This window comes from Sparus aurata, chromosome 3 (assembly GCF_900880675.1).
Source record: "Sparus aurata chromosome 3, fSpaAur1.1, whole genome shotgun sequence".
NCBI lineage: Eukaryota > Metazoa > Chordata > Actinopteri > Spariformes > Sparidae > Sparus > Sparus aurata.
The window spans coordinates 27,208,372-27,218,882 of NC_044189.1; the positions used below are offsets into that span (position 1 = coordinate 27,208,372).

General features: G+C 41.4%; 2 protein-coding genes across 3 annotated transcripts in view; both read right to left on the minus strand.

Moving 5' to 3' along the window:
• The window catches only part of col22a1 (collagen, type XXII, alpha 1), a 58,281-nt gene extending 57,906 nt beyond the window's left edge, over positions 1-375 (minus strand). Inside the window, exons 1-2 of one of the 2 annotated variants that reach the window (XM_030412406.1) lie at positions 316-375; positions 98-216 (exon numbers count right to left, since the gene is read on the minus strand). The gene's annotated coding sequence lies outside the window, so the exon portion shown is untranslated. Of the gene's footprint in view, positions 1-97 lie in introns of both variants that reach the window. The other variant, XM_030412407.1, reaches the window with a different exon arrangement.
• Positions 376-5,137: 4,762 nt separating this feature from the next.
• On the minus strand, positions 5,138-8,557 carry LOC115578508 (uncharacterized). The gene is made up of 2 exons (XM_030411504.1): positions 8,273-8,557; positions 5,138-6,503 (listed from the first exon to the last, which is right to left on the minus strand). Exons 1-2 carry the CDS (start codon positions 8,285-8,287, stop codon positions 5,463-5,465), a joined length of 1,056 nt encoding a protein of 351 aa, XP_030267364.1. The 5' UTR covers positions 8,288-8,557; the 3' UTR covers positions 5,138-5,462.
• Between the last annotated feature and the right edge of the window lie 1,954 nt (positions 8,558-10,511).

Consider the following 10,511-nt stretch of genomic DNA (forward strand, 5'->3'; position numbering starts at 1 on the left):
AAAACAGCTAAAGAATAAATATTTATGTTAGAATCTGTTTTTAGAGGAAGATAGCAGTGACAGATGGATGGTTTTATGATTTTCTTTTTTTCCATACCTGGCCTGTCACTCAGTCAGCGTAACTGAGGTGTCTGTCTCTCTTCTTCCAGCACTTGCAGCCTGAATCAGCACCTGGGCAGCATCGTCATCAGGTGATAATAATCCAAAATATCCTCCCTTCAGGTGCCAAAAATCAAAATGGGATTATTATATAATCCAGGGTGACAATCCAGAGTACAGTGTTGTTAAAAAGTGAAGTGAGGTGAGCTTCAAAACCTTGTGCACGGGTGGACAGAGTAGGAGGGAACTGCGAAAGGAGAAAGTGTAGGGTTTCACTGGTTCTTCCCTGGGCTGTGCTCACACATAAAAAAAAAGGCTGCGAGGCACAGCCAATTATAGACCCAACTTTCTGGATATTTTGGGCGCTTTTTTTTTCTTCTCTTCTTTATGGCTGCACCCATCTGTAGTGTTGCCCTCAAAGAAAAAGGCACAGCTACTTGGCAACCGCCTCAACTGTCCACTGCGATAGCCACAGCGGAGCCGCCCTGGGTCTGGTCGTGGGCCGGGCCGCGTTGGCTTCAACCAGCCACACACTTATGGAGAAAGGCTGTATTTAAGTTGAGGAAATGATTACAGAACACTCATCGTTGCAGCTTTGTGTTAAATGTCTGTCCTTGCACTGACTTACAGTAAAGCTCTGTGATCTATATTACTTGCGTCGTGCTGCTCTGACAGGTTTACAATCATGTCAGGCCGCACATCTATCATGTTTTTACACTTTTTCACATCAAATATTCAGTTATTTATTAACTTCTTTGATTGGCTTAGTAGTGTCTGTTGTTCTGAGTCATATTTAGACTTTTTGAGTAGATATTTAGCAGACACTTAATTTTTCAGGTCCTGAAATTTCATGGTAAGTAGGTGGTAATTACAAGCAACACATTTGAAATTTAATTGAAATGACCCCATCAATAATTATCTCAAAATTGATTGAAAATTGCCCCAATGATTCGTAAATAATAAAACTAATTTCTTTATTACATTTTCAGGAAACTGATATCTATACCAATAATGACTTTTAACTTCATTGTATAGAAGACATTATTATTAGGCCTTGATAAGCAATTAAGAAATGGTGAATTACTAACTATATTCTTGTTTTTGTAGTTATATTTGTCAGTAATTAGCATCAGCATTCATGGCTGACATGTAGGATACACGTTCCAAAGTTGAACTGATCTGCTAAAGGGATTAGCACAGAAATTAGTTAGAATATATATGGTTAAAAAATGTACTAAAACTTACTGACTTACAGAAGTTAGACAGAAACTAACTGGAAATCAAAATGTCATAATGAGCGGAACTTAAGCAAAACCCGGTTGGAAGTTTCCTGGGAATGCATTAGAGACGTTGGAGTTAATTAGCTGCTTTTTGGGAAATAGCCAAATATTACAAACGAGTCACGTTGGGGTGAACTTCAATCAATTTTGAGGTCATTATTGTTGTAATTGGGGGTAAATTTAAGAGAAAATTAAAATATATTACTTGGTACTTACCACCTACTTACGATGAAATTTGTGGATCTGTAAAAAGTGACATTCTTTCAGTTCTAACTTTTGCTTTTTCTTGAAACTAAGAATTTCACTTATTTTTGACAATAACACAATTGCCTCAGAAATGATAAAAGTTGTATAATATCCACTCTGATTATTTATTTACAACAAGCAGACACGCAAGACACATTTCAAACATCTCATGGCTGAATAGTCCCATTTCTGATTCTCTAACCAGCACTCTTTGATAGAAAAGTCAGTATTGTTTGCCAACCTTCAAATCTGCATGTACTTGATATGATATATGCACATTTAGAGGATGACTGTAATTCCCATTCAGTGTACGCTGATGTCCTTGTCATGTGTGGTCACGCTCCCTGGCAGAGGGGGAAGCTGCAGTGAAACACACCAGCCCTCTGTCTCCATGTGTGTCAGACATCCTGCTTGGCAGACCTTCTGTGTTTCTCCTCTGAAGTCCCCTGCTTCACAAATCTCATGTTGGCTGCTCTTGATATAACTTTTCCTCCTCAGTGTGCTCCTACAGTCGTTCCCACATGTTTCTCCTACATTAGGAGGGAAACACTTCCAAATCGGCTGTGGTGCTGTTGAGGCACCGAAATTCTCTGAATAACAGTGTCAATATTTGAATGTCATGGACAACAAACAAGTAAGCCATTTTAGCCAGACCTATTTACGGGGTCTTTGTAGCCAAGGAAAGTGAGTGCAGACCAGGCTATCTATAGGCTCAGTGTGAAGTGGATGGGAAGTGGGCTGACGATTCTGGGCAGATGCACATTATGAGTAATGGTGTCAGTCTGAGGAACCGTCTGTCGCCGTATGTGAGAGGGCTAAAGAGGTGACCAGCACGTCGGGTGAGCGAGAGGCTGCGGGCATCATGTAGTGTTAGAGAATGCCATCTGTCATCTGATTGACAGCCAGCTTTCATCCTCCCACGTCAGAGAGAGGCTCTGCTTCCAAAATATGTTCAAAATATTCATGTGCGAAATAGAGTTGAAGCAGAATTTTTTTTTGGATAGAACTTAGGTTCAACTTTTAAGTTTACATTTTCACCATACGACTGTATTAGCCACAATAATTTTTACAAATTGTTTCACCATGTATGCCAAAAGATGCCCCAGTTCAGTGGGAAACCTGCCTTAGGCTACTGCTTAACAGCAAGAAGCAGCAGGATGGTGCAGCTCTTCCAGCACCAGAGTTTTTGGTAACACACCCTGGCGCTCTGAGTTGCCAGTCCAGACAGAGTAAGCTAATGGGACTGCTAACTGAAAGGCTAACTGAGCGAAATAGCTAACAGCAGCTACAGTTAATGGTTACTTTAAGTACAAGTAAAGCTATCTGGCCATCAGGAAACTCTTTTCTTGATGAACGAGAGTCTGTGACTGCTAAATCACAGTGCAGCACCGATAATGGCAAACTAATATGCTCATAAGCTGACTACAATTGAAAAATATTGACCAGTTATCTGTATTATTATCCCAAGTGGACATTCTTTTGTGCCACATTGAAATATCTTGCGAGAGATTCTTCATCTCAGAACCCATTGGGGAAACTGCAGAGGTTAAGGCTAATGTGGTGAACGTTCGCTATGATACAAAATCAAATCAGGTCAAATCTAATATCCAATAGAATTTCATAAAACATATGTTGTAGGGGTCTCTGCCCTGTCTCTTTACAAGCTAAGCTGACCTTGGCCTAAAAATGTTGAAGGCCCCTGCTTCAGTGTCTTTAGAGGGAGCTGAGTGAAATCTGACAAATGTCCTCAAGTGATGTCACTTGAGTCAGCGTCAGCTGGGGCTGAAGACCACAAGTGTTAAAATAAAAAGAGGCTGTGTAGACTCATTTGAACGAAATTAATTTACCAGAACTCGTCAGCTGCTCCTAATTTCTGCAGCTTGAAGCTCTATGACCCGCTTCTAGCATAACATCATCAACCTCATGGACCTTTTTCACAGCAGCCATATTGATATGAAATAGATGGTAAACACATGTTTAGTTATTGACAATTAACAAAGGTTCCATTTCATTTAGTGTAGCTGAGATTTGATAGTGAGTCAACATGAACAATAGCAGCACATTGAGAATGGAACAGAATCTTAATCAGTGTCATTGGTAACACCGGCTGCTGTGAAAAAGCTCTTTTTTAAGTGCAGGAAGCTGTTTTCAGTTAATATAATATGAAATAAACTGTAAGCTAGTAGCTTCGCACAAAGCAACTAGCCCATTAACATAGTGGAGCACTTGGCAGTTAAAAGCTAGATATTTTTTCTCATGAGTTGGAAGATGTTTTCTAAGATGATGAAGTTTGGTTTGAGAACTTTCTTGGGAACTTTCTGGAAAGTCCATGAAAACTATTTTCTGAGTTCAAATTGACCACAGTCACCATCTTCTATGCAAGAGCATGATTCACTAAGAGGGATCGATAAAAGAAACCCAACAGCAACGAAAGCTACCTTGGCAACTTTTCCTCAGTGGCATCTGGCAGGTGTTCTTAACTGATGGCCCCGAGCAGAGGATGAGGAAACTCAATTCAGAACGTCCATCGTCTTCAGTGAACGTTGGTTTAGAGAGAAAAGAACAGATACTCTTTGCAACAAGACCAAACATCTGACAGCAGATAATGGCACAGGCAGTGAGATCATAAGGACCCACTCAATGTTGAGCTATATCACTAATGTTTACCTGTCTGGCTAATGACCAAGGGTCGCATCAAGCATCACTCAAGGAGGACTTTGAGCATTAGCCTAATCTTCCAGAGTGCAGGGGATTGCAGGGGGGTAGGGGGAAGGAGGGCCATCGAACAACAATGAGTCATATCTTTCACAGAGAAGCGAATGTAACCTCCTTTAATATTGTTGTGATCAAACACATAGATAGTAATTAGCATGAGACATTTGGAAGTTAAACCTGGATGAACATTGGATTAAGTAATTCATATCCACAATATACACCACAGTCGCTGATACAAAATTATAACTGATGAAAGTGGTGTAGAACAGCCACATAAAGAAGTTCACTGACTGCTGGTCAATACTGTGTCTGTTAGATTTCCTCCCTAATTACTGATCACACCACCTTTAGTTCTAGGAGACATTTCTGTGCTGCTTCATTATTTTGGATCATCTATAGTGATTTGACTCTGCCTGCGATGTGCCAGCAGCCTCTCTTTGTGCTGCGCCTGCCTCACCTAATTGAATCAGTGCATTCTCTGATCTGGGGAATAGCTTTTGGAAATGGGACAATCCATAACTTGGAGCAACTTGGCACACACTTTTACGAAAGGTTGCTCATTCATTTATTTATTTATTTATTTTCTATTTTGGGAGCGCAAGGGAAAGTACGTCCGACCATTAATGAACTTTAGATTGGTCAGGCTTTCTGCCAGAGATATCTGCTCCGCTGCAGTTTCCCTCGGAGATTTCACGGCAATACACCGAACGGGGCATTTCATTTCATAAAAGCATGGGAGAAAAGATGTTGTTCAAATAATATGATGGACTGAGCTGTTCAAATGAAACGCTTGAGAATAGCGTTCTGAAATTTGCTTTATTGTTGTCCTTGTTGTCGTGTGTGTAAGTAGAAAGAACAAAATCAGTTTCATCATTACTGTTAATCAGATGGGACAACTTAAGAAAGCATTTTCCTATTCCTACATGTTTGTAATTACAGTTATTCTTTACGTTCTGATCATGGATCCAGTCTTTGTAGACTATGCATCAGCTGCCAAACTGTTGCTGGTGTCTCTCTTAATGACACAAGTGCATCCCTAAGCATGACATCGTTTTGCTGAGCTGCAAAAGCCAAAAAATCTAATTTAATCACAGGTGGAGACAGTCCAGAGGGACTGTGTTGTTATGCTTTGTTATCAAGGTTTTTTTTCCTCTTTAATCTCCAGTTAGAAGCACTTGGCTTAACACCATCAAGTGTGTGTTCGCTGCTTCCACCGTCAGCCGACTGTCGGTTCAGAGTGCATCTTCCAGATTGCTGACTGCAATCCTCCTGATGGCTCTTCCTGACGCTCCCGTGCTCGCAGGAGGCTGCAAGAGGCTCTTTGATGCCTTTTCCAGCATGCGGCTGGCCTCTCGGAGCCCTCTCCAACCGCTGCCCTTTGCCTTGGACTCCTTGGGCCAGCTTGCCTTTATCCGCAGATAATCCCCCCGTTGACGTGTTTGAATTGCACTGATCCTCTTCTAGGCATTGTGCTCGACTCAGCCTCAGCCGTCTCCTCCCCGTCTCCCCCCCAATGGTGCTGGGGTTTTGATGTGCTGCCTCTGCGCCACGTGCGGCCCGAGATTTAACGCGGGGGAAAAGTAAAGGAGGGGCCGGCTTGTTGCACAGAGGAGCTGGGGTACCCAGACATACCACTTCTTCCAGATGCCAGTCTCCATTCTGCGGTATGGGGTTGCAGCGTGTCAGCTGAGGCCTGGAGGATCTGTTTTGCTGTTGGGCTTTGAGCGGCTCAGTGGAAGCAGAAGGGCACGCTGCAGCTTTCACCACCCTCTGCCTCACACAGGTTTTCACCTTCTTCCTTGTACGGGGCTCATTCACTGTCACATCCAGCTTACAGGAGGGAGGTTTGGCTTCCTGCTGGATAAACTTCAGTTTTTGCCTCTGAGCCTCCTTCACGTCCTCTGGCAGCTCCAGCGGGGCAAGCGTCAGAGGGCGCCTGACCGGTTGGTTCTCGACCTCGCTCTCTAAGTCAGGCCTGGGTGACTTGAGCAGCGAGTCCAACTGTGCCTTTGAGTCCTTTCCTCCATGTGTTGCTGACAGATGGAGACCAGGTGTTTTTGAATCGCTGCCATTTTTAGCTGCCAGTCGGAGGTTTTGACCAGTCAGATGCAACATGGTATTTTTAACCTGGATGGTCAACATTTCTTCTCGCTGGGGTGCCCCCTGGACAAAAGACACATCAGTAACTCATATCAGTTATATTACAGAGACGATAAAATGGCCTCTGTTTCTATTTAGAACAACTTAACCTTGAAAAAAGTTCTACCACAATAGTGCATAGTGCAATATAGCATAAAGGTATTCAAATCCAATGTGTGGTGCTGAAGATTAATAATTTAGGTGTCATTTTTCCAATAAGGCATATTCAATAGAGGCTTCTAATCCTAATTATGGTGTACATTAATGTAAATAAATTATTTATTCACGTTTTATAGACTGAGAGTAAACCACTAATGATGACAACTTTGTGCTAGGTATTGAAAAATACCTTAAGCTGCTTTATTCTTTATTTTTTTAAATAATTCTTTAATTCATCAGAAAGACCCTCTGAGGAACAATTTGGCCACTTACTTCAGGAAAAATGACCTCAGAGCGTCTGAGCTGTTGTCTACAGACAACAGATTAAATTTCACAACAGCAGACTACATGGCTTATTATAAACTCATTGCTCCCTAACATTTAGAATTGCAGGCTTAATGGCTTATTTAAACCGAGTAAGTCATCAGTGAGGGATCACAGGCTCCATTCTTTATAAAAGAAAAAAAAAAACATGGTCTGTTGTTATTATTAAATGGCTGTTTTGCCGCTATCATCCATCAAGGCTTAAGATGTAAATGTTAATAAGTTGTTTATGAATTTATTTTTAGACCAAATGCTTGGCAGCTCATTTCTAGAACAGGGGTTCCACACAAACAGAAATGGGTAATAAGAAATCTAAATATGACATTCAGAATTATTCTCAGTCATTTTTCTCTTTTTTTTTTTTTTTTGTCCTTCTGAGGTCCTGATGTCCTCATGAATGCTCACAACTAAGGCATGCAACCTGTGACAAGGGGTCAGAGGGGGATATAGCTTCAAAATGTAGGGGCACAAAACAGTTTGGGAACAATTGTTTTCCCAGATGTTTCTCATGAAAAAAAAAGATAATAACAAAAAGAAAATTATAAAATGATGTTCATAATATTTTTGTATGTTTGTATGTTATATTTAAATAAGATCCCTAATCATTAATTGGCCTCTATTATCTGAGCACAGTGGGCAGAATGACCCTTGGTGCAGTCAGAGAATTTGGGATTCTACGGAAGCCATGGAAGGCAAAAGAAATGTAATGAACTTTGGCCAGATTATTCTGGCAAAACATATTTGTTCATAAACGTTGGAGAGAAAACGATTTTGATTGAACCAAAAAATGGATCAAAAATATTTTTTTGGAACATTCAGTTTTGCCCCCGCACTCAGCTGTTTGTGATGAATTAAAGAGAAAGCTAAAAAGACAAAACAAGTTGTGCCGCACTTGAGCCAAACTGAGCCAGATGTTCTTACAAACTGTTTCAATTCATTTTTGAAGCATTTGTAAATAATGTATGTACCATTGCTAAAGCCATTAGTTGGACACCCTTTATAAAGTATGCCTGTTAAGAATATTAGTAACAAAACCACTTTGAGATAGTGAATAGTACAAGACGATAATTATATTCACACATGCACCTTGACTTTCTTTAATGCCAAACAGTAGATCAAAGTACTCTGAGTGCTGTACACATCTCACAATATACAGTGTACTTTAAAGCAGCTGATCAGTTTGCAGTGAACAAGTTCCTCACTGTCACTATGTATTGCTCAAACTAACATCTGCTGTGCACATTGCAAATAAACAAACACTTCACAGCTAGTCAAACGTTTTTGTTATAGAGACGCTCCCGTATACTCACAGCTTTGGGAAACATCTCCTGCCCGATGTTTTGGCTGAATCACTTCTCGCAGAACTACAGTGTTGTTGTTGTTGTTGCTGCTGCTGTTGTCCCTGTGCGTGTTTGCTCCGTGTCACCTGGCCAAAGGCAGTGACACTGCAGCTGCAAAAAGGTTTTAACGGCCATAATGTTATTAGGCAGATTAGGGTCACAGTGCAGCAGAGTGATCGCTAATGATCTCCAGCTTAATGCAGCCAATATGCACACTCATGGCAAAGTGGTGTTGACAGGCGTTCGTTTGGATCATCTGGCAGTGCGTGTTTGAATGGGACATTAAAGGAGTGGTAAGATGTTAAATGATGATGAAGAAGTCACATGTAGCAGGAATCTTTCGACTCCACTCGCCGCTAGATGGTGCCAGAGACCTCCTTTGTGCATCAGCAACAGCGGCGCAGTGTTGTGGCCTCGTCATGATTACGTGTGGAGCACAGACAGCTGCTGAGAAACTGGTGGGAATCAGCACAACACAGCCTCATGTTGGGTACTGTGAACTCACCTATTGCAGGCCCAGTCTGCATATGGTGCCTTCAGATTTGGATAGAATGTAGAAAAGATACAGTACTCTTGAAATATGCATTAACATAGACACATACTGCGTATATTCATATTCCCAATACACCGTTTTATTTTCTTCGAAAATATTTATATCAGCGGTTCCCAAGCTGGGGCTTAGTATGTATTTATTCATGGTTTATTTGATAGGAAGAGAAAGAATACACAAAGACAAACTGAAACAGCTGTCCGATGCAAGTATCACAGGGTTTGTAGCAGATGCTAATTTGCAACACCCGTCCCTAGAAGGGCTTTTACGAAAATAGAACCCCTAAAGTCATCGCAGGAAAAATGTGATGTGTCACAGGCTGTCGGGTTACACAGAACATTTTTTAATTTTTTCCCTGCATGATCTCCACAAATCACTGTTTTACATTCGACTCTTCAGGCTCTACATAAATACTTTAAATGAAACATTCCAAGAGGGAAAAATCACTTTTGTTAAACTGTTCACAATTCATGTTTACACTGAGGCCATTGCTTGTGATTGAAATGTCAGAAGGGACCGCTATGAGCCAAAATTGTTAAAGGCCCCCCTCCATCAAAAAAATCAGCAGTAATAATACATAATTGTATATCTCCTCCTTTAGTAAAAATGTATACTGAGTACCGGACCAGGATTGGCTTCCAAAATATTTGTGATGTCACAAATCATGCTGGCATAGGCCTGACTCTTCAGTCGTTCAGTGAGCACAGAAAAAATCTACATTTTCAGCAGTGAATGTAAAAACAGCCTTCTAGTATTAAACTGTGCACCAAAATCATTCTACTATCCTTTAATGTGTCAGCCCATAGACAGCAGTGCAGCCATCTTATAGGAGACCGGATTTATCTTGGAGATGCTTCCTTTTAAAGAAACCGAGTAGAATGATCTATTATGCCTCTTTTACCTCCTTGTATTCACTACAAACGAGTCACAAAGACGGAGATATAAAAGGAAGCACAATTGTCACGGATAGAAAGAAAGGTCTGTGACCTTAAAATGACTGAATACTGGATAAAGGTGCTGCAACTCAATATCAGAGAGAGGTCCTTAAAATTGTCAACATTCACGGGAGTTAAACTTTGATCAGAATCTCTTCCGAGCCCCTGGCTTTGATAATAGTTTTCAGGGTAAATATCTTCAGACAGGCTAGATAAGACGGTGATGTGGGGGGTGTGTTGCCTGCAGGAATATCTGTGGATCTTAATCACTTTCAGACAGCAGCTTGTTTTAAATTTTAGCTCCATCGCTCCCACATCAGCCTCATTTATTATATTTAGAGACAGACTGTCGCCGAGTTTCCCTGCGATGGATGACAGTCGTATTAGCGGGCAGTTGTGCTTCCTACAGTGGATCCATTTTTCATCAGGCAGACAGACTCAATCATCGTTGAAAATCTCCTGCTCTCCGTTGTCTCATTCTCTCGCCTCGGGCCCCAAAAAAAGCAGCATGTCAGCACCTGCTTATTGCGAAGCTTCATCATATCATTGGTATAGTGGTGACGGTCCCGCTGCAGAGCAACTTGGCTGCGCTTACATGATCATTTAAGATGCGAAATTACAGGCTTGACGCCAAGAGATGGCCTTAACGCCCCTCTGCCACTGTTCTTATTGTGTCGCCCTCTCCGTTGCCTGATGTTCACAGCTGACAGTATAATTACCGCGG